This window comes from Misgurnus anguillicaudatus, chromosome 9 (assembly GCF_027580225.2).
Source record: "Misgurnus anguillicaudatus chromosome 9, ASM2758022v2, whole genome shotgun sequence".
Lineage (NCBI taxonomy): Eukaryota > Metazoa > Chordata > Actinopteri > Cypriniformes > Cobitidae > Misgurnus > Misgurnus anguillicaudatus.
Window position 1 is genome coordinate 16,958,053 of NC_073345.2, and position 25,476 is coordinate 16,983,528.

At 37.8% G+C, this 25,476-nt stretch overlaps 1 protein-coding gene across 15 annotated transcripts in view; it reads left to right on the plus strand.

Annotated features, from left to right (window-relative positions):
- Positions 1-25,476, plus strand: part of nrxn2a (neurexin 2a) — a 468,354-nt gene that overhangs the window by 213,665 nt on the left and 229,213 nt on the right. For all 15 annotated transcript variants that reach the window (XM_073871201.1, XM_073871202.1, XM_073871200.1 and 12 more), the window contains 2 exons: positions 1,638-2,019; positions 14,730-14,920. In XM_073871201.1, coding sequence (XP_073727302.1) covers positions 1,638-2,019; positions 14,730-14,920 — 573 coding nt within the window. The remainder of the gene's footprint in view (positions 1-1,637; positions 2,020-14,729; positions 14,921-25,476) is intronic.

Consider the following 25,476-nt stretch of genomic DNA (forward strand, 5'->3'; position numbering starts at 1 on the left):
CCAAAATTTTGCACCTAAAATACATTAAACAACAAATATGTGACCCTGCAGAAAAACTCCTGACTAAAGTCCCATAATATAAGAATTAGGGCTATCAAAAGAATAATCGCATACAAAATAAAGGTTTGTTTTTGCATAATGTATGTGTGCAATGTATGTAATAATTTTATATATAAATACACAAAGAGAAAACAGGATATGCACATCCAAAAAAAGTCTTGACCAGGTGCAAGATTAAAGGATGAATCAAAAAACAGAAAAAGATCTGCACACTGTAAAAAGTCCCTTTTATTACAAAAGTTTAAAAAGCAACGTTTCGGTCAAAGACCTTCGTCAGGCAAACACACTTGTAAAAATAAAAAAAATTCTGTCATCATTTGGTCACTTTCATGTTGTTACAAACCCTTATACATTTTCTTTGTTCTGATGAACACAAAGGCAGATATTTCGAGGAATGTTTGTAACCCAGTGGTTCCCAAACTTTTTCAGCGTGCCCCCCCCCTTGTGTACGGTGCATTCCTTCACGGCCCCCAAAGAAAATTTGTGACAAAAACTGTTCTAAAACTCAACATTTTAATAAAAAAAATACAAATTATACAAAAAAGTAGTGCTTTTGGTTAGTAGCCTTATTTTTTAGGTTTTACTACACAGAATTCATGATAAATAAATGTATTTCATAAAATGTCATAAAACTGGCCCCGGCCCCCAGTTTGAAAACTCTTGTAACCAAACCATCCGTGGACCCCTTTGACATTCATAGTAAGAAAAAAGAAAAGTATGGAAGTAAATAGGGTCCATGAACAGTTTGGTTATAAACATTTCTGAAAATGTCTTCTTTTGTGTTCATCAGAACAAAGAAATATATACAGGTTTGTAACAACATGAGGGTGAGTAAATGATGACAGAATTATAGTTTTTGGGTGAACTATCCCTTTAATCTAGATTAAATATATATTTGATATAACTTATATTATAAATATAAAAAAACTAATATATTTTTCTTAAATGTATACATCTATGTGTGTATTTATATATACATACTAATTACACACACAAATATATTATGCAAAACAAACTTTTCTTTTATATGCAATTTATCAAGATTCATCTTTTGACAGCCCTAATAAGAATGTGATGAGGAGCATCAAAGTTTGTTTTCCATCATTGATTTCATTATTGACATGACCTTGCTTATTTAATATCAAACATTACATTACATTATGTAGGATGGTGATATGTAAAAAACATTAAAACACAAAAAATGATCCTTTTGCTTGGTTCTTACATGCAGGGTCACATATGTTTAAACTTGCTGTGTTTCAAAGCATTCTCATGTTTTTTTATTACATACAGAAAAATTGTTTTTTGCTGTGTCTGGTTAGAACATGGCGTGACAGTGAAGTTAATCTATCATAGGCTGCCTAGTTTCAAAACGCATAAACCGAAAGATTACACATGGACCACATTTTCAGTTTCAAATTCAACTTGTACGTGCAAGTTCAGCATTACTGCACATCTAGCTCTGAATTCGACATCAAAAGCTGAAGTTGCCTTGGGATGGGCTCAGGCAGCATGCCATTCCTTCATATCATCAACTTCCAGACCTGACTAATCGAGCGTGTTCGCTTTCGCCACAGGCCAGATGAGCGGAGCGCACACGCAGCTGGAGTTCCACCACATAGAGACGGGCATCATGACCGAACGCCGCTTTATCGCCGTCATGCCCTCCAACTTCATCGGCCACCTGCAGGGCCTCTCTTTCAACGGCATGTCGTACCTGGACCAGTGCAAGAACGGCGACATCTCCTACTGCGAGCTCAACGCACGCTTCGGCATGCGCCGCATCGTGGCCGATCCGGTCAGTTTCCGGAACCGGCCCAGTTATGTGGCGCTGTCCACTCTGCAGGCGTACGCTTCCATGCACCTTTTCTTTCAGTTCAAGACCACCAGCCCAGATGGCCTGTTGCTGTTTAACTCTGGAGATGGAAGCGACTTCATCGTAATTGAACTTGTGAAAGGGTGAGTGGAACTGAAGTGCAATAATAATGAGTGTTATTAAACACTGAGTTTTCACAAACACTGCCCCATCTGCATTTTTTTAAGCCAACATATAGGGCGGGCATGGTATGGATGCTTAAACAAACAAAATGGTTTTATATTCATCTCTGTTTATACTTTTTGGACATACTGTAATGAATTATTTGTGGGTATTTTAAGATGAAATTGCATAGACATATTTTAGGCACACTTCAGACTTGCATTACATCTTGTAAAAATGGGCATAATAGGTGCCCTTTAACAATCCCAAAAATGTGCACACCGTAGCTTTAATTGACGACAGAACTGTATGATTACATCTCTGTTATCTTTTTCAAACCCATCTGAATTAGAATAAGAAATAAAAGCTATTCATTACTAAAGGATTTTATGCAGTAGTCAGGAAGGAGCGGTGCTGCTATCCATAATCATATTGGCCAAAAAAATTCTGTATTCAGCATTAAAGTCGTATTAATAAAAGCCATTTAATTAAACTATAAAGTTAAGATGAGAACCACGAAGAAGAGAGAAGAATAGAAGATTTTTTAACAATACTGCACAAATAAGAAGCTGAAATTAGGCACAATATTGAGGGTGTTATGAAATTATTCTAACAGATAGAGAGCACTACCTGATTGAGAAAAGAAAAGGGAAGGATTACATTTGAGTACAATATGAAATTAAGCCTTTGAGGTGCTGTGTGTGATAGAGATCTGAGGTCTCAGGAGAAAAAGAGAGAACAAGAAGAAAACGTATTAAGGGAAGTATTCAATACAAGTTAAGCACAATCGACATCTATTCAATGTCTATTACTACATAACATCATATTAACCTTTGGTTATAGTGGTTATAGGTACTTGCAATGGAACTCAATGGAGCCAGACAGAAATAGTTAAAGAAAAGCCACAAGATATTAATGGGGCACATTCCTCGACAGGGTTAGCCCCAGACTAAAATGCATGTTTGAGCTGCCTTAATTGAAAAAACACCTTATACTAACTACACTTTTTTGAAAATACGGTTATTTTCCAGATCCCCTAGAGTTTTTACTGTTTTGGAATCCAATCAGACGATCTCCGGGTCTGGTGGTACCACTTGTAGCATAGCTTAGCACAGTGGTTCTCAAACTTATTCAGTGTGCGGCCCCCCTTTGTGTACGGTGCATTCCTTCGCGGCCCCCCCAAAGAAAATTTATGACAAAAAACAGTTCTAAAACTTTACATTTTAATTAAACAAAACATTAAATTATACAAAGTAGTGCTGCCTCTTTTTTTAGGTTTAATTTCACAGAAATCATAATAAATTAATGTATTTTATAAAAATGTCATAAAACTGGGGCCCCCCTGGCACCATCTCGCAGCCCCCCCTGGGGGCCCCGGACCCCAGTTTGAGAACCACTGGCTTAGCATAATCCATTAAATCTGATTAGACCGTTAGCATTGTGCTAAAAAATAACCAAAGAGTTTCGATATTTTTCCTATTTAAAACTTGACTCTTCTGTAGTTACATCGTGTACTAAGATCGACGAAAAATTTAAAGTTGTGATTTTCTAGTCAGAAATGGCTAGGAACTATACTCTCATTCTGGCGTAATAATCAAGTAGTTTGCTGCTGTAACATGACTGGAGCAGGCGCAATGATATTTATGCCCTTGGTAACTTTCAATACCAGGGGACTATTTTCGGGAACTGCGTAATATCATTGCTCTTTGGAAACTCTATGGTTATTTTCGAGCGTGATGCTAATGGTCTAATCAGATTCAGTGGATTATGCTAAGCTATGCTAAAAGTGGTACCCGCCAGACCCGGAGATCGGCTGAATGGATTCTATTGTTTAAAGGGATAATAAGTAGGATTCACCCCCATCTAATGGTGAAATTGTATTTTGAATTTAAACAAATAGTGCTCTCTAGCGCCTCGAATTCCAAATGTGTGTTGCAACTACGGTAGCCGTTATGTAATCGCTGATCTCTTTGTCCGTTTCAGCTAGTTCACGTGTTCTGAGTGAAAATGCGTTGTGGAAACGCGTTGGTAGGCTAGTGCTTTTTGTCACTCTCTGCTATTATAGTTTATCAATATGGCGGAACGACATGGAAGCCTCCTTGGACTTACCCGTCCAATGTAAGTAAAGAGAAGAAATTATAAGCTTAGAAAGAAAAGTCAGATCACTGGCAGAGGTCATTTGACACCAACGAGGACATATTTATGACTAAAGACATTGATTTTGATTAATAAAACATTTAAAACCCTACTTACTGTCCCTTTAACTTTATGGGAGCTGGAAAATGAGCATATTTTCAAAAAAGTGGAGTGTGTTCGTAAAAACTGCTTAAATGTAGTATATTTAAAGACTAGTCCTGTATTAATCTTTAAACTTTTTACAAGTGTGCCAAAAACGAAGATGTGAAAACAGAATCAGGTCTTGTTGAATATATGTGTTTATAATGTGACCTTTAAAATGAAATATGAGCTTTTAAACCTTCCTTGTACTTCTTTTCAAATCTTGTACTTTATATTTTGTAAAAATATACACACAGTAAACTTAAGTTTGTTAACAAAGCAAATCCGGTCTAAACCCTGGGATCAGTTTGCTTAACAACTTAAAGTATATTTTTTATGTTCTCTTAACCATATGATATTGTAAAATTCAGTAATACAGAGAGATTTCCCACAACAGCTCAAACTTCCCCTCCGGTACAAAACACAATCTGTTGTTTAAATCATCTTTCGACAAACAAACATCAGCATCTCATGAGAGTTTCATCTCAAACAGCTTTGCCGGTCAGAAACCTTTCAGACAAAACAATCACGCTGCTGTTTTAATAAGCTAGAAAGACGCCGACATTACCACAACAACTTGCGTGTTCCCACTAGTCCCTGTACATATTCAAATGATCGACTGTAAGCAGCCAGTTTACTATACAAATGATAATATAAGAGACATTCAAATGCAGTTACGCCACTGAACTAAAGAGTGTGTTTAAGTTTGTGATTTGTTAACAAACATTACTTGGATGTGAATCACAGCCGTAGGAGGGTGAGTCAAGTCGCATTATGAGATTCACACATTTGTCTCCTTGGCATTTAGTTAAAGGTACAAGGAGGAGGAACGTTTGATGATTCATCACAGGATAGGGGCTGTATTTAAATTTATACAAATTCAGAGTTGCTTCTGGATATGCGTGATCGGTATTGGAACGCGCTTCTCGTGAGGTTCTCCTCAAGCGCACACGACGGCAACTGCGTGTGCCCATCAATCAAGAGCAATTTACGCAGTTGCTTGGATAGCTATTCTTAACCTCAGCCACTGCTGTGGCTTACTGTGCTATACTTAGTCAAAACATATCCAGAGCAGAGTTAATATAGTTTAATGTAGATTTTATTTTTAGTTTGCTTTTAAATTTAGTGTAGATTTCATGCGTTTGCAATGATTGCATGATTATAAGTTTCATGCCGAGTTCCTAGATAACTAATCTTTCACTCTTATATAACCACTGGAACGACGCTTGAAGTCAGGTTTCGGGTGAGGTAGATCAACTTCAGCGTCAGTGAGAAAACTTGTTTGATACCTTTTTTTAAATGTTTAATATTTAATCTAATGTAATATGTCATGTTAGCTGAATGATGTATGGTTTACTGCAACACCTTTTGGTCAAAAGTGAGAATTTTTTTACTACACTCTAAAGCCCGATTTATAGTCGCGCGTAAGTTCTACGCCGTAGCTACGGTGTAGGCTATCCGTAGCCTGTGCGTAGCTCTGCTTAGCCTGCCGTGCTCCTCGCAAAAACTTTAACAGCGCGTCAGATCTACGCGGACCGCAAGCACTGTGATTGGTCCACCAGAACCCCTCCCGTCAGGTAAAAAAAACGTTCCGTTTGTGACGGTGAAAACAAAGATGAGCCAAGTTGAGGAGTGATTTAACTCAAACTGCATCAAAAGTCGTTGTTTGTTTACTTCCATCATTGCTGGTCTTCTCAAATTATACACAACAAGTTGCTGTTTCTTCTTCGTTTGTGGGTTACCTTGCTAAGCTTCTTCTTCTTTGACGTTCGTGCTCTTACTGTGATTACACGCGTGGTAACTGCCTACCAGCGGTCTGCGCGTGTGTTTGCACGTCGACGCGGACGATGACACAAAAGTATAAATGAAAACCGACGCGGAACCTACGCACAACTATAACGTGTGCATTCACACCGGCGTCCATAAACGCTCTGGCTGCCCTGCCAACGACGCTATAGAAAAGCTGTAGTGGACGCTCTGACGCTTGATTGCATTCTTTGAACTTCTCTCAAGCGGAGGTTTCTGCCTTCCGATTGGCTGCGCTCCGAACGTTTCTGCCTTCCGATTGGTTGCCGCCGAACCGCGTCATTGCTCATTACCATAAAGTTGAACTGATTTCAACTCTCCTCGACGCTTACACCGTACATGATGCGCCGCCCCGCTGCTCGCCGCCGGCTCTCATTGAAAATTAATGACTTCCGGCTTTGACGCTGTCGCCGGTGGCGGTGTGAAAGCATAGTAAAAAAGGATGTGTTGATTTTTTACACATTGTTTTGTGTTATCCTATTTAACACATTATGTGTCATTTCGTGTTGATCTTGTGTTCAAATAAGGGACAGCACAAGATATTTTAAAACAACACAAATGTGTTGTTCCATTAATAACACAGAGATGTGTCTTTGAGGCTATTTACACTTGGCATTAACATGCGTTTTCATCGATCGGATCACAAGTGGATGAGGTTAATGCCAGGTGTAAACGGTGTTCAAAACGTTTAAAGCTCGTCCACTTTCGACCACTTTCAACCACATTCAGAGGTTGTTGAAAACCCTTTCGATCAGATTGCTTTTGTAGTGTAAACGCACATGTGGTTGAATGTGTTCGAACAGCCACACGCAACCGCCTTCTCTCCGCCCATTTATCTAATCTCAGGTACTAAAAACAAGTTTACGTCTTTTCTGACTTCTGGCACGAACACACGGTGAACAGTGCTATTATTAGCCTTTCATTAATAAAACTAAAGCGGCTGATCTCCGTAGTTTCATTTTGAAAGTGTGTGAAAGTTGCGCAATCCTATTTCATCAATTGCTCTGAAAATTCAGAGAAAGCTCTAACATGTAAATGTACAAAACACTGTGCAGCATGTTTACTTGCTAAACAAGCAGCGGACTTCGACATAATATTAGTTCGCGTCCATATATCCTCATCATTACTCCCGCTCGCGTTTGAATGACAGCAGAGAGACTCGCCCACCGTCTCACAAACCACCCCCCTCACAGTACAGTATTCAGGACAGAAGCGGTCGAAAGTGGACAAAAGAGATGGATTTAAATACCAGGTGTAAACGTTATGTGTCTCTCTCGTCCACTTGTGATCCGATCGATGAAAACACATCTTAATACCAAATGTAAACAGCCCCTTTGTGACTAGACACAACATGTGTTGTTTAAACACATTCATTTTAAGACAGCTTATGTTTGACACATCCTAGCAAGCAATGCCCGTCATTTAACTGTCTAGGTTAACTTGAAACACGATTTAGTCCGGCTACACTCTTAACACGAATGTGGTGTCCTTAATTAACTTAACTAATCTCTGTGTTATTTTTGGAACAACACACTTTGTGTTGTTTTAACACATCTTGGGCTCTATCATACACCAGGCACAATGCAGCGCAATGCGCGACGCAAGTGTCTTCTGCTAGTTTTAACCCGGCGCAATGATAATTTTTACGTTTAGCGCCACCTTGTTTAAATTGCAAAGGCATTTGCGCCCAATCTTGCGCCCATGGGCGTTCTGGTCTGAAAACGAGGTGTGTTCAGGCGCATTGTTGGTGCGTTGCTATTTTGAGCCAACCTGGTCTAAAGTCAATGGCGCAATGTTTTTTTGTTATTTAAAGAGCGTGTTAGTAATATGCGCCTATAAACGGGACAACAACGCGGGTTTGCTTATCACTTACATGGATGCGCAGCAGCACAAAAAGGCTTTTAAATATGAAAGATTAAAGGATTAAAATGTAAAAGATTGTTATTGAGTCTCTTGGACATAAATATGGACCGATTATGACGTTAGAAGGCGTAAAGAGCTGCTAGCCTGTAGCCTGGTAAGTAAATAAATGCTTTGCTTTAAAACAAATGCATCTGTTTTTAATGTTCTTTTTTCACGGATTTATTGTATATGATAAAAACAACACAATTTTTTAACATTATTCTTAAACTGGTGGTCTTCTTCCTCCACGAAGAAGTTTTTCAGTTTAAAATTTCGCTTTCTAAATAGGGATTAGGCATGGCGCCAGGCGCATCTGGCTTTTAAAGGGGATGAGGGCTGAGACTCTCATTGGTTTATTGCACGTTACGCCGAAAAAACACCCATTACTTATTAGAAGTTTAGGAACAACCCTTTTAGGCCGTGCGCTTGGCGCATAAAATAGCAAAAGTGGAATCGGACACGCCCATTTAGACCGAGCGCTTTAGACATTGCGCTTAGATCGTTAAAATAGGCCCCCTTGTGTTGTCCTTTTATTTATTTTTTACATAAAATCAACACGAAATGACATAATGTGTTAAAATAACATACATGGGGCGGTGTCCCTGATAGGGATTAGACTAGTCCTAGACTAAAATAAATGTAAGAGCTGTCCAAACTGAAAACAACTGGCATATCTTAAAATACATTAGTACCCTTTGTTTTGCCTCAAAATGCACACAAGTAATGTTTTTAGTAAGGCATGTTTGATAAAACTAGTTATATTTCCTAATTAAACTAAGGCCTAGTCCTGGCTTAAGAGAATCCCTGTCTGGGAAACCACCCCTATGTGTCATTTTAACAATTCAATTTAATTTTATTTTTAAAGCGCTTTTCACAATTGGTAATTGCTTCAAAGCAGCTTTACATTAATAGAAGCAGGGGAAAACACAGAAAAATCAACAGACAACATAAGTAGCAAAATACAGCGGCTATGAATAACTTTTTAAGTGAGCATATTAATAATGTAATGTATAGGAGAGGGTGTTAAGTTAAGCCAATGTCAGCTGACTCCCCAGGGTTTAAAAACCCCCTAGGAGAAAAACGTCCTGACTTTTTTAAGCCTAGGAGGAAAAAGTCCTAGTGGGGAAAAAAACCCTTGGGAGATATATATATATATATATATATATATATATATATATATATATATATATATATATATATATATATAGACTGTGTAAATATATATTTATATGGTATGCAAACGGATAATGAGATTAAACTGGTTCTGTCGGTGGTCGTTGGTCAGGCATCGGCTGGGCATCACGTTGAAGGACGGCTAGTGGATCAGTGGTGTGTTGACCTCCACAGCAGCCGGAACTGGGTCTGTTTGTCTCAATGTCGAGGACGAGACAGGGAGAGAGAAACAAAATCCTTTTAGCGTAGGGACTGTTCGCATGTAATGCAAGTGTCACATTATTTTGTGTTAAAAGTAACACAAGCTTATTAGCACATTTTGTGTTAAAAGTAACACAAAATGTATTGTTCCAATAAAAACACAGAGATGTGTGTACAACACATTTAGTGCCAGATTTACTAATAGCTTGCACCAAACTATAATTTTGGCATTAAATAACGATGCCGGGATTCACTAAAGACGCGCAGTGGATCATTAGAGCTAAAAAGGTGTGGTCTAGTTGTTTTTGTGACTGACCTTATTGCATATGCATTTCTAGGAGTTTCCCTTTCAGACTAATGTTTGTGCGTGTGTCATGACTGGTATTTGTGCCTTTATTTAACCCACGGAAAAAGGCACGTCTTAAACTACTTTGTGCATGAAATGGTTGCAATTATTGATAAAAAAAAGAGGCATCACAGAGAGCAGAGAACGCGTGACACAATGCAGAGAATTGTTTTAACATGTAACAGTTTATTTGAAATGCCAGAGGAACATATTATATTGTTTGCCAAGCCAATTTTTTTTTTTTTTTATTTGCTGGAGGAAATAAAAGAGGAGTCACTAGGCGAGGTCATACAATACCAGGCGTTTCAAAACTTCTTGTAAACCTTCCTTTTTTGTCCTCCAGTTCTTTTCAGTGTAGTATGGCTTCGTTAGCTGGGATTTCACACCCGCTGAGATGTCCGTGGTGCTGAACTCAAGCGCACATCATCAGCTCTGCTTATTTGTGACCCTGAACTAATTTGCGCTGCTCTTAGTAGATTGCGTTGGTTATTATGGAAATCAGCTGTTGTTATATTTAATTTGTGCTTTTTAGTAAAATACCCGCAGATATAACCACTGTCATCTGCGCTTTTTTGAACTTGCCTCATTTAGTAAATCTGGCCCTTAGTGTGTTGTCCTTAAATTGACACTAATGTGTTGTTTTTAACACATGCCTTCTAAGAGTACACTTCTAGCCAAAATAAACTGGAATTTGGTTACATGTCATGTTTGTTAAAATACTTGTGGTATGTATGATACTGCATCATGTATGAGGTGTTTGGTTTAATTTATTTTATTTTTTTTATTTTTCACCGACAGTCCAAATTTTGCCTCGTTTTTTCTTAGACATCTGGGCTGTGTTTGGACGGCCATTTAAACATCTTTTAAAAACAAAATTAAGCTTAAAGAGACACTCCATATTAAAATAGGCTCATTTTCCAGCTCCCCTAGATTTAAACATTTGATTTTTACAGTTTTGGAACCCATTCAGCTGATCTCTGGGTCTGGCGGTACCACTTTTAACATAGCTTAGCATAATCCATTGAATCTGATTAGACCATTAGCATCGCGCTAAAAATAACCAAAGAGTTTCAATATTTTTCCTATTTAAAACTTGACTCTTCTGTTGTTACATCTAAGACTGATGGAAAATTAAAAACTTGCGATTTTCTAGGCAAATATGGCTAAGAACTATACACTCATGATGGCGTAATAATTAAGGACTTGATGCCGTAACATGACTGCAGCAGGTGCAAATATATAAGCAGCGCTCAAAAATAGTCCCCTGGTATTGAAAGTAACCAAGGGGACTATTTTCGGGCACTGTGTAATATCATTGCGCCTCCTGCAGCCATGTTACAGCAGCAAAGTCCTTGATTATTACGCTAGAATGAGAGTATAGTTCCTAGTTATATGGCCTAGAAAATCACAGCTTTTAATTTTCTGTCTTAGTACACAATGTAACTACAGAAGAGTTTTAAATCGGAAAATTATAGAAACTCTTTGGTTATTTTTTTTGCGTGATGCTAATGGTCTAATCAGATTCAATGGATTATGTTAAGCTATGCTAAAAGTGGTACCTCCAGACCTGGAAATCAGCTGAATGGATTCCAAAACGGTAAAAATCAAATATTTAACTCTAGGGGAGCTGGAAAATGAGTATTTTTTCAAAAAAAGTGGAGTGTCCCTTTAAATTTGTATTACAGTAGATTAGTTTAAGCTTTAGTGTTTTCTACACTCTAAGAAAGGATGTGTTAATTTTTTACACTTTTTTATGTTATGCTCTTAACACATTGTGTCATTTTGTGTTAAAATAAAACACACGTTGTCTTAAAATGTGTTGTTCCAATAATAACATGTGTGTATTCTTGGACAACACATTTAGTATGTTGTCCCTAAACTAACACTGATTGGGTTGTTTTTAACACATCCGTTCTAAGAGTGTAGCTTAGCGCTAATACATTAACTGATATGACTTAAATACTTTAAATGGCACTCAGTTTCTCAGGGCCTCTAGTTTTCACTGTTTAGTTTCATTTACATAATGATTAAAGACGTTTTGTTAATGTTTTAAATGAAATAATATACTGTGTATCAAAAACGAAAACAATAATTAATTTGTGATAATTTTTGTTTTATTTTAATTTAACTCCTAAAAGGCCTCCTACAAGCCATGCCATGCTGTGTTTTTATTGCTTTATTGTTTAAAGAAGATAATGTGAGCACTGATAGGCTTGAAAGAAAAGTGCTAGATTTAATCACATGTAAAGTGTTTTTGATTAACAATATTGTATTTATTTACAACCCACACAACTGAACCGCCACGTGGGAGATCATCAGTCTCGACTCAGATATTTCTCCCTTCAGTCTAGTAAGAAAATGTCTCACAACAGGGGATGTTCAGCCACACTACTTATCACAAACAAGAGTAGAAAAAAACTTGATTTGGTCGAAAATGTGTTTTATTCCACTGGGCAAAAATTAATAGTGATAAAGGGGAATGCGGCTCAGATGTTTAACTTCCCCGGTTTCAGTGGTCCAGAAAGCCAGTCATTCAGTAAGCAATTAGACAGCAGGTGGCCTTGCCTCTCACAGGAGTCTGCACAAGCATGTGAAATGAGAGCGCGCTAATGAGAACTCAATCTCTCTTGCCCTCTCTCTCTTTCTCTCACAGTCAAATACACACAGTCTGTCCCTGACTAGCTCCCTCAAGGTCTCTCTTTCTCTCTCAAACACACACACACACACACACGGTCTGTACCTGGCTAGCTCCCTCGCTGTCTCTCTATCACATGGCTCACACTGATCCAATTCAGCTGTATATTAATGTACTGTATATGCTGACATCAAACCAAAACAACCTGACACAAGCTATTAGCATTTCCAAAGTGCAGTATTTACAGCTTATATGAATATACAGTAAGGGATGCGTGATATTTATATGACCTTGTCGGTATCAACCAATAATAGCCAGTATAAGCATTTTTTCCAGCTGTCGTCATTGGTTTGAATAGAGCATTGATCTCACGAGAATTTGTACTGATTTTACGTGTTGGCTATTTCGCACAAGTGAATCATACAAAAACATACCGGGCCCTATTTTAACAATTTAAGCGCATTGTCTAAAGCGCACAGCGTACGGCCTAAGTGGGCGTGTCCGAATCCACTTTTGCTAATTTAACGACGGGAAAAATGGTTTGTGCGCCGAGCGCATGGTCGAAAAGGGTTGTTCCTATTTTTTTTAATGATTAATGGGAGTATTTTGGGCGTAACGTGCAATAAACCAATGAGAGTCTCAGCTCTCATCCCCTTTAAAAGCCAGTTGCGCTGCCGCTATGTCTAATCCCTATTTAGATGACGGACTTAAACTGAAAAACTAATCGGAGGAAGAAGACACCCAGTTTAAGATAAATGTTAAATAATTGAAATTGTTATTTTTTGGGTTAAAACCTGTAAAACCTGTTTCTTTTAATCATGGAAGTAAAAGTAGCAGGCTTAAATATGCTGTAAATGTATGGCTATCCAATATCATTAAAAAATAATTTACATATAAGAAAAGGTTTGTACTCTGTATTTGTAACAAACAAGAGATAAAGAATTTACAAACGTGCGGAGAGCCATTTCAGCACCCGGACAGCGCCATGACTTTTTTTAAAGCATTACTTAAAATGTTTCTCACCTCACCATATCCACAATTACAGAGTCATCATATACAATAAATCTGTGGGGTAGCATTTAAAAACAACATTTAAAAACAGATGCATTTGTTTAAAGCATAGCATACCAGGTTGCAGGTGAAACAGCTCTTTACGCCTTCAAAAGTCTCATAATCGATCTTCATTTATGTCCAAGAGACTCAATATTTGAATGCTTTACATTTTCATATTTAAAAGCTTTTTTGCGCTGCTGCGCATCCATGTGTGTTTTATAGGCGCATATTTCTAACGCGCTCATTAAATAACAAAAACAATATTGCACCATAGACTTTAGACCCGGTTTCAGTTGGTCAATGGCGTAGTCTATTGTAGTTATCTAAAAAAGGAACGCGCCAACAATGGGCCTGAACACACCTTATTTTTAGATCAGAATGCCCCATTGGCGCAAAAATGGGCCCAAATGCATTTGCTATTTAAACAACGTGGAACTAAACGTAAAAATGATCATTGCGTTGAAACTAGCAAAAGACCCTTGCGCTGCATTGCGCTGGGTGTATGATAAAGCCCACAAGTGTCATTTAAAAATACGCCTCAGGGGCAAACGCAAATCATTCAAAAATGAACAAATGTGGTCGTATGAATTAATACGAATTAGCCAGCTCGTAAAATATGTACGAATTGCCATGAGATAGAGCCCAACTGCAGCCTTGGTTCACTTATCACATTCATTTTCTTTGCAGAAACTCTTCAGTAATGAATGAAAGCGCACTACTATAAGATGACTCACACAGCATACAAATATTTAATTTAGAGCAAAGAAGTGTTTGAAAATGGGAAAACAGAGATAAAAGATTGTTTTGTTTTATTAGAGAGAGACTAAACTAGTTTTAATCTCTTGGTCAGGAATTATTTTATACGAATTTAAACAGTAAGCTATTTTTAATATAGGTCACATAAATAGGTTATAAAAGTATGAAAACTTTATCTTTTTGCTCTACATGTACCTGGAGGTAGTTTTAGATAAATAATAAGCATAAATAATATATTTTTTAGCTAGTTTAGTCAAAATGAGAAGTATAAAAGTTTAAACACACAAAGTTAAATTTTCAAGCCATAAAATGTTTGGTAAGTGATATATTGAGCCCCCTTCAAAATGTATTGGGACTATAAACTATTGTGGTCACACAGCCGAGTTGCCGAATATCTGGCAGGATGGAAGGCTGTCCGTGGCAGTATTTCAAGCCTTATTACAGCTATTGATTTTAAAGCAAAAAGGCAGCATTGTCATCATAAAGAGGCTTGCCTGATTCCACTGGGCTGTGTGATTGACATGGCAACTGATGTGTTGCAGGTACATCCATTATGTGTTTGACTTGGGCAATGGGCCGTCGCTCATGAAGGGCAACTCTGACAAGCCGCTCAATGATAACCAGTGGCACAACGTGATGGTGTCCCGTGACGACAGCAACGTGCACACGCTCAAGATAGACTCCCGCACCGTCACGCAGCACTCCAACGGAGCCCGCAACCTGGACCTGAAAGGTACCACTCTTCCTAAGTATCAAACTATCGACTTTAGTTTGACTGAATGTCATTTTTTTGTTGGTAGCGAACCCAATTATGGCTGTGAGTGACAGAACAACAGCCAATTCAGTGTGTTCTGTACTGTTGTGTCATTCATTCGCTGGATTGCTTGATACTTATTTCTTTCTGAATGATCTATGCAAAGCACGACTTTTTTGTCTCGTTTACTTACTGTATATAAAATACTGTATGGCCAGTGTTTTCAGCAACCTCTTTGAGTCTGCAAGCACTTTGAAGTCCACCGTGATGCATTGAGACTGCGGGAAGTCTCTCATATGGATATAAAATGTGAAAGCTGCATTGCTTATTAAGTTGTTTCTATCTAGTGCATACACCTCATTAAACAAATGTGAATTTCTGTCGGACAATGCAACAAAAGATGTAAATTTAGTTAATTAGGGCAACAATAGTTTAGCATAATAACACGATAATGCTTGTTAATGCATACAGTATCAATGGAAGCTACACATTCACCACAAGCCATCTTACTGTAATTTGGGGGTCCCTGAGTCAACAATGTTACAAATATAGAATATGGGGTCATGAGCACAATTGGTAGATTATTGCATTAGCAGTTTGATCCTTAGGAAACACAGATACTGATCAAATCTGTAATTTGTAATACACTGAAAGTCACTTTGGATAAAAGCCAAATGTATGTTCCAACCGCATTCTTATGTCATTTCTCAAATACTTTATTCATCATTTGGCTATTTATAGAAGTACTTATCAGTTACCTCATGCAGGCATGACTTACCTCATTCTTAGGTACGCCTGAATGCATATTTTTAGTTTTACACTAATCCTGGGTTTGATTTCAGCCCACTGCTTTAATGAATACTCTTTCCTGATGGGTATTTACATAGCTTCTAGCGCCTTGTATAAATCATGTTGCTTCTGAAATCTACCTTGCAGTATTTCTCAACCCTAGCTGTAGATTTCTTCACAGTTTTGGCTGTAATTAGAAACACAAAGAGCAGTTCCTTCAGGGAAAAGAGAAAAACACAACAACTGACTTTGCATAATTCGGTGCTCCCAAATTTGCAGAAAAACATTTTTGTTTGTTTCATCTCAGGCAAGTGTTGCTTAAATCTGGGCCCAAATATGCAATCATGTTTATTTAAATAACAGGACTAGAAAGGGACTTGAAAATATAGCATATTAAATATACATGTATGCATTCACACGTGTTCTTTTTATGGGTGTATTAAAGGTTTGAATTGAAACGACAGCAGCTATAGCCATTGCCATAGCAATATCTAAGGCCTTTCAGTCTCAGTTTTCACTATATGAGCTATCACTGGCGTCAAAGTGCAGATCTTGGCAGACAGCCTTTATTTCATGCGTTAGTCGATAAGAAAGCGGAGACGAGTCAGTCAGATGTTTTATTTCTATTTTTGTCTGGAAACAGAAGGATGCCAATTTCGAGCTATTAGCACACATCATTATAGCTCCTGTTTTTCGGTGTTTCGTTATTTATTTGCACTGTGGAAATAAATAGTCCTTCCACAGAATTAGAAGAAGAGCACTTAAAGGCGCTCTAAGCGAATTGACGCGTTTTAGACCATAAAAATTTTTTTTTTACATACAGCAAACAACTCCTCACTATCTGCTTGTGGCCTGTCCGCTGATCAAACTGTAAAAAAACGCGATCTCTGTAGACAGCTCAGGCTCGACAAACGGCAATATCAACATAGTGGCCAAACCTAGCACAACAAAACATAACAAAGTGTTCCAGCCAATAAACGACAGGAAGGATTTGGGGGTGGGAGTTGGGCGCGTTCATGAAAGCACGGACGGGAGAGGGAGGGCGACGCGTTAGCTACGCTCCGTTTGTTTGAAAACAGTTCAAACATCAACAGGAAGTGACGTCGCACATTATTCGCTTAGAGAGCCTTTAACAAATAAAGACCACTCGCTATTAGGTCTTTTACAAGCTTAAATATGCTAATTCAGAAGAATAATACATGTACTGTATTAAACCTAAACATTTAAAGGGTCACTCCACTTTTTAAAAAAAAATAGGCTCATTTTCCAGTTCATCTTGAGTTAAACATTTGATTTTTACTGTTTTGGAATCCATTCAGCTGATCTCCGGCTCTGGCGGGTACCACTTTTAGCATAGCTTAGCATAATCCATTGAATCGTATTAGACCGTTAGCATCGCGCTAAGAAATAACCAAAGAGTTTTGATATTTTTCCTATTTAAAACTTGACTCTTCTGTAGTTACATCGTGTACTAAGACTGATGGAAAATTAAAAGTTGCGAAAAGCTGGAAAATGAGCATATTTAAAAAATAAAGTGGAGTGTCCCTTTAACATTAGGAGGTATTTTTAAGGAATGCATACATCGAAGTTTAGAAATGTCCTTTGATCTTAAAACATTTTGATCTGAAGGTCAGTTTAGTTAATTCCAGTGTATTCTTTTTAATTATTGTATCCCGACATGCCACAATTCACGTTATTACAATTAAAAGAACTCAATAATGTGTAGAAAAGTAACTCATTTTGGCTACTTTTAAAGGTGTAATGTGGTGTGTTTTAGCGGCATCTAGTGGTGAGATCGTAAATTTCAACGAACTTTAATTTCGAAACGCAATGAGAAGCTAGCTGCCACAGGACAAACATGTCGTCGTCTGAGATGACATAGGGACGAAACGCGCTCTGTGGAAGAGTTTGTCCGTTTAGGGCTACTGTAGAATCATAGCGACGACTTCCATGTATGGGGACGCACAGTGTTCAATATTTTACTATGTTCTACCTCAACTTAGACTAATTAATACATACTTGTCTTCTTCAATCTGTGCATTTAATCTTTGTACAGCGCATTTTGAATGTGTTAGCATTTAGCCTAGCCCCATTCATTCCTTAGGATCCAAACAGGGATACATTTAGCAGCCACCAAACACTTCCATGTTTTCCCATTTTAAAGACTGTTACATGAGTAGTTACACAAGTAAGTATGGTGGCACAAAATAAAACGTGGTGTTTTAAATAAGAACTTTATTGTATGGTGGAAGAGCACTTAGTTTGCAGCACTTCGACCTCGGCGCGCCGTAACATCTTCACTCCTGACTACTCCCCCTCTCTCTCAAACTTCCGTCAATATTACTGTGCCCGAGGTCGAAGTGCTTGCAAACTAAGTGCTCTTTTGCTTAAAAAATTTCCACGTTTTATTATGTGCCACCATACTTGTGTAACTACCCATGTAACAGTCCTTAAATATGGCTTCTAAATTCATCCTTGTTTGGATACTAAGGAATGAATGGTGCTAGGCTAAATGCTAACACATTCATGACGCGCTGTACCAAGATTAAGTGCACGTACTGAAAAAAGATGGGTATGTATTAATTCGTCTAAGTTGAGGTAAGAACATAGTAAAATATTGAAAAACTGTGGTGTTTTCCTTTAAAAAAAAATCATCCTTTTATTTGCACTGAATGACTCTAAAGGTTATCTGTGGTAAAGCTCTTTAAAGGCATTGAACACTAAATCATCATACGGCGCGAAAGAACAAGGTTTTAAGCTTCAAGGTCTTACATCATTGAATTGCTAAATCTAACTGTACGCCATCATGCTGCTTAAAGCACAAGTGCAATAAAGCCCAAATCAAATAAGGTCATAAAGTTCTAACTCTTGCTGTCGTTCTCCAAGACCCTTTTTTTATTCGGCGTCCCCAGAACAAGTCCTTTAAACTTCAAACGAATATCTTCACAGTACGTGTCAGTTGTAATTGTTCAAGCAATTATACCAGAGAGAATGGAGAGCGGCGTAGCGATCCCCAGGGTCCAGTGCTCGTCTGTGAAGTGTAAAATGAACATCCTCAAGCTGGAAGGTGCTGAGATGTGATGGTGTTGTGATGGATCCAGTGGAAAAGTGATGCTTGACCTGTTATGTGTGTTGGAACAGCATATGCGGAGAGCCCTCGCTTGTCCGATAATTGAGGTGTTTTCCTCCTCGAGGAACTGCCTCCGGAATGTTTTCTAAAAATATGCTTTATTGACTTGGAATCGAAGTGCTGTTTCCCCGGGTGTGAGGAGAAAGCAGGTGTTCGTATAAAATGTGAATGTCGACGAGTTCAATAATGAATTTTTTCGTTAAGTGTTGTCTACACGGTGATACAGTACACACACATTTACATCATACAGTACTGGTGCTGCCTGCTAAAGAAAGAAGCCCTATTACAGGACTTTTCATATTTATGGTTTTGGGATTTAAATAAATACATATATGATTGATACCTCAAACCATGCAGGGTAATATTCCTTGCTTAAGCAACTATACTTTAGCAGTTAGATTTAGGATTTTCACTGGAAGCTGAATAAATTTGGTTAAAATTGATGAGAGAATGCCAGACAGGGTTCCCATGGGTCCTTGAAAGTTTGTGAATCTAAGGTAAAAAATTCAAGGGCCTGGGAAGTTTTTGAAAATATACATACATAGATACAGGTCATTGAAAGTGCTTGAATCTATTTTATGCAAGAAGTTTTCTGAAAAAAAAATCCATATTATTCCAGGTGTAGTGAAGGATAATATCATAAACTTTCTAGCCTTTTAAGCACACGTGCTAAAATGTTCGCTTTAAATGCTAATATCTTCTGTATGCGAATGTTGATTCATACCAAAATGCTTTTTTGCATAGTTGTGTTTGACACATGAAAACGTCTCGGGTTACGTATGTAACTGTTGTTCCCTGAGAAGGGAACGAGACGCTGCGTCTCCCTTGCCATACTTCCTGCGTCCCTGTTACGCCGTCTATGGCAATATTTCAGATAGCGATATACTTCTTGGCTCCCGCGTCACCCTGCCTTTGTTGTTAAAGGAATAGTCCATTTTCTTAAAAGAAAAATCCAGGTAATTTACTCACCACCATGTCATCCAAAATGTTGATGTCTTTCTTTGTTCAGTCCAGAAGAAATTATGTTTTTTGAGGAATACATTGCAGGATTTTTCTCATTTTGGTGGACTTTAATGGACACCAACACTTAACACTTAACGGTTTTTTTACAACGGAGTTTCGGAGGACTGTAGGCGATCCCGGGTTAGGCATGGGGGTCTTGCCTAGCGAAACGATTGTCATTTTTTAAAAGAAAAAAAATGCAGTTTTAAACCGCAACTTGTCGTCTAGGTCCGGTCCAGCGCGACCTAACGTAAATGGGTAGTGACGTAGGGAGGTCACGTGTTACATATATTAAACGCACATTTACGGACCATTGTAAACAATAAACTGACACAAAGACATTAATTAGTATCATTCCACATACAACAATGTCGGAACGGTCCTCTTTCAACACACTTGTAAACACTGGGGCGGAGTTTCGCGTTTGTCCTCTTTTACCTCTTGATGTCATGACGTATTGCGTGGGGTCACACTGACGCTTTCAGGACCGGACCTAGACGAGAAATTGTGGTTTAAAAGTGCATATTTGTTATTTTTATTGTCAAAAATGACAATCGTTTCGCTAGATAAGACCCTTATGCCTCGTTTGGGATCGTTTGGAGTCCTTTGAAACTCCGTTGAAAAAAACTGTTATGTGTTGAGTTAAGTGTAAAGTGTATGTGTCCATTAAAGTCCATTAAAATGAGAAAAATCCTGCAATGTTTTCCTCAAAAAACATAATTTCTTCTGGACTGAACAGGGAGAGACATCAGCGTTTTGGATAACATGGTGGTGAGTAAATTTTCTGCATTTTTCTTTTAAGAAAATTTACTATTCCTTTAAGCCTCACCATTGGTTGAATTTAATATACACATTCAGATGCACTTACCCCTGGAGGCGTCCCCAAAGTGTCACTGCATTGACGCAGCGCGAGTTACCTTGAAAGGGAACTGTAACAATGTATCTGAAAAGGTAACACGATGTAACCTTGCTCTCACTTGAAATGTGTCCCCATATTTAGTCCTTGAATTTGAGGATATTAGACCTGGAAAGTCCTTGAAAGGTCCTTGAATTTGAAGTTAACTAAGGTGTGGGAACACTGCACAGACTTTACTTGAATGCCATAACTGTTGGGCCCTAGCTTCCCAAGCAATATTTAGAAACTATCACTTGGGCAGGTACTGTAGCAATCACCCAGTTAGCCCTTGCAAACAAAAAGCAACCTGAATTAAATATATAGCTTTGTTTGATGTGTTGACCTAATTTCCACTAAAACCGAAAGTTGGGGCATATTGAGAAACAGAAAACTTTTCAGATTTTCAAAAAACATAATTCTGTTTGATTTATAAGCTTGTTTTCTCATGAGGACAAGGTCAAAAAATTGGGACATTTGGTCCCCACACCTTAGGGATTACCAGGCACACACACACATACACACACAAATAACAAGTGGAAACCTTTAGGCCACAGAAGCACAGTGTGTTATATTGTAAGCAGTCCTATGAGGTCTAATCCTCAATGGTTATAGACCACAGCTAAAGGTGTTTCTCTTTGCTTTCCATTTTTATCCAGCTGGGATATTGCTTCATCATTACTCAACAGAGACGCATGACTGGAGATGTCATTTTTACAATCTCTCTGCAGTTCCTTCATATGAAAGCAATTGATTTTGCTCCGTCTCGTCCACAAAAGCAGCTCCGCTCTCCCGCTGCCCAGCCATCCATTGAATGACTAATGAAAAAAACTATCGGGTGTATAATTGAATATTGTGATTGAAGTCTCTTAAATAGTCTTTGCATAACAGTGAGACATACAGAGCTAATAACCATGCACGGGCTATTCTGTGTAAAGCAGACCGAGCGTCCTCATCTGAGCATAAGTGTGAAGATGAGCGGCCGTTATACAGCATCTGTTAATTTAGGGAAGGTTTTGGGTGGAGACATGACTTAATGGTGCTTCAGGGTTATTAAGGCTTAGTGATCATATAGGTTCAGTTCCTGCCTCTGTCTAGGTTAAAGTCTCATAATCTAATTATGAGATCAATGTCTGATTTCACATTGATTTCAGTCTTTGACATGACCTTACTCAGTCAATATAAAGATATCAAGATTATATTATAGAATGTTCTTTACATTATTGTACAGTATGTAAAAAATGTGCAGTGTTTCAGATGTAGATTTGCTGTCATCTTGTTAGTTACTGGATGGACATCTTCACCTCAGCTGATAACATCCTGAGGCTATGGTATTAAATTGTATAATAGTCATGATTATGTCATTCTGAGGGGTGGAGTTATAGCCTGTGAAGTGCATGGCTCTGAGGGCAATTAGTTGAAGTGAACCAGGTTAAGGGCCCATTAATGAAAAGGGAAAGTTATATTGAGAGATTGCAACATATCGGTACTGAAAAAATTAAAAGTGCAGAGGTTTGTACAAATGGAAGAGTTTTAATGGAGGTCTAATTGGTCTTATTCAAAGTGAAGTGGAAAAAGAGCAGATTTCAGCAAACAATCAGGGTGAGAGCGCACTCTTTATCCGTGGGACGAAAATTGCCATATGTATTCTTGCTTGTCAGTTTTAAAGTGTAATTGCCTGTCTTGCAGGCAGAGCTCGGTTGGAAATTGCATTTCACTGGCAAACAATGCCCTCTAAATACAGTCTGCTTGGTGAATGTTTGTCTGAAGGTCCCCAAACATCTTTGAAACGTCTTCCGTAATATATATTTGCAGAATGCAAGAATTAATAAAAGAAGAGAATGAAGGAGCAAGCGCGTATCTTAGAGCCTGAAACTGTGTTCTGTAGCATGACTGTATTTGTGTTGAAACCATGGACATGGATGTAGTACCTTTAAATTAATACTGGATGTTATATATTTTTCAAACATACAGTATAGGGTGCTTTATTATCTTCCAGAATGTGACAACATTAAACTTGGACAACAGCTATTATATTTTTTTAACATTATGCTTTTTTGCATGATTGTACATTTCACAGCATTTTGTCTCGCGATAAGCGAACATGATCTCTGTATTTTTTTTTATATGACTTAGCTGACTATTAGCCGTTTAAAATTGAAATGCATATTTTATAATATTTATAAAGTCATTCCCCAACAGCCTTTTTTTTGAGAAGTTGCCTGCCATTTTTTTGTGATTTTCCCAAGTTTTAAAAAATGTCTTCCAGGAAAATTTTCTTCTAAAAAAATATAAACATACAAATATATCAAATGAAAGAACAGACCCTCTGCTTTCAAACAAACAATTAACACACAAACAAAACGGGGTAAAAAAGTTTCATCCTATCTTTATTTTTTTCTGTTTATAATCTCTTAAAGTCGCTATGAAACGGAAGTAGCGATTGCCTTATTTTCCCCGTGGTGACGTATAACCGAATGAAATGGCTTCTGAAATGAAATAAGGCAGGGTTGGATTTAAATTTGTCCATTGAGATCTGATTGGATCGTTTAAAGTTGGGTCGTGTTGCTAATTGCTAATCGGTGCAATCTTCTCCCGGACCCCGCCCACCTGCCATACCATATGACCAGAAGTGAAGAGAGATCGTTTTGAGGAGGGGAGAAGATTTGCATGTTTGATTAAAGTTTATGAGCACACACAATTTTTTTTTTAAATAATGAAGCTCACAGATAAGTCATTTTTTAATAATACCACAATATAAAAATTTATATATATATAGTTTTTATTTCAACTTTTTATTGCGACTTTAAATATGGGTATTTTTTTGCAAAAAGCGGAAATATTTGCATTTTTGTTTAGGGAATTTTGTGAGAGATCAGATTCAGAACGATTATCAAAACATACACGGAGTGTAAAATTAATAAATAATTGTTTGCTTCATAAATTGGGTAAGTGCGCCATCTAGTGGATAATTGCGGTAACCATAAGAACTCATCAGGAACACGTTTTTTTCATGCAAATTTTTCTTTTAATTGACGAGATAACTCATTGAGTTAATAAGGAATGAGTTAATGTTTTACATTTATAGAATATAATTTTTTCTTGCATTCCAATTTTTTATTAATATTTCATATTTTTCATCTTAGTATTCTTAAAGTTGTGTCCTTAGAAAGGATGTACTTGCATTATTATGCTATTTTATTGTCATATATAATCAGTGACATAAAATGGTCTTAAAAGACAATACTATCGACTATCACCATTATTTTTGGGGCAATTAACCTAGGGTGACCATACATGCCATTCTTCCCCGACGAGTCCTGTCCAGGATTTCGGTGCGTCTTCCGGAAGTCAATACAAATCGACAAATACGACTTCCGGAAGAGGCACCCGAAATCCTGGACAGGACGCGTCTGGAAAGAATGGCATGTATGGTCACCCTAATTAACCGACTTATGAAAACTAGCTATCGTGAAAGGCCTAATTGTCCTGAAATGTCTTTTAAGACAACAGGTGTTTTCAAGTTAAACTTGCAGACCGATTGACAAGGTTTGAGTTAAAGGCGGAGCCGTCAAGTCGGACACCTGCTGTTTGCTGTAGTGACGTGTGTGCCGTTTTTCCCTTTTTTAATCGCAAAAAAGTTAATTAGATGATTTTGTCAAAAAAAATAGTAATAATAATAATTTAATAAAAGTAGCAACTAGAAACCCTTTATATATATATATATATATATATATATATATATATATATATATATATATATATATATATATATATATATATATATATATTAGTTGCTGTTTGTACTGTATGCCCAAAAATAAACATAAGCCTAGATTATTAAAATACTAACAGAGCTTCGTCTTTTGCTTTTTTTCATTTTTTTACATGGCACGATATAAAATATTAAGGTTTAGGGAGTTTTACCTGTTATAAAAACATGAATTTATAATGTTTATTAGTGGAATTGAAGGTTGGATTAAACATGAAACGCACATGATCATTGTCATCAGTGAGGCGACCAATAACTAAGAGCTATGTCGTGATCAGCTGCTCAGGAGAAGATGTGCCGACTGATCCAGCCTGTCCTCGAATCGCATTCGCAGTACTTTAATGCCATACGTCACAGTTAAGCCGAAAGTATACTAGGGACGCGTATGCGCGCCGTCCACATGACGTCATTTTCGTCATCAGGAGGATCCGCGGTCGTCTGCGCGGTCAAAAATTTTGGGCTGCATGCGGACGACCGCGGACCCTCCTGATGACGAAAATGATGTCATGCGGACAGCGCGCATACGCAGACATCCCTAGTACGGCCATCCGCGTGTAGCCGCGAGGAGTATACTTGGAAGCTGCGTGGACAAAAGGTATATCCCGGCCTTCACATGCCATCGGCACCAGCTTAAGTCGATAGGGGTGGACTTACCCATTAGGCAAAGGTCGCAATTGCCAGCTTGGGGCCCCAAAATGCAGGGGTGTACTTTGTGAGCTGTCAGTTTTTGACCCTGGAAGTCATCAAGATTCCCAGAAGACTATTTAAATTTTGTTTAATTGGGTTTCTATTTAATCATCTTATATACAGTGACTTTCAGTATATTCCCATTAAAAGTTTTATCTGTGCAACTTCACAGAGCAAAGCGAATGTCAAAGTTCAAGAAATGTACATTATTAACGAATAGTTGACATCTGTGTAGTTCATTAATTAAAAAACAGTTTACATAA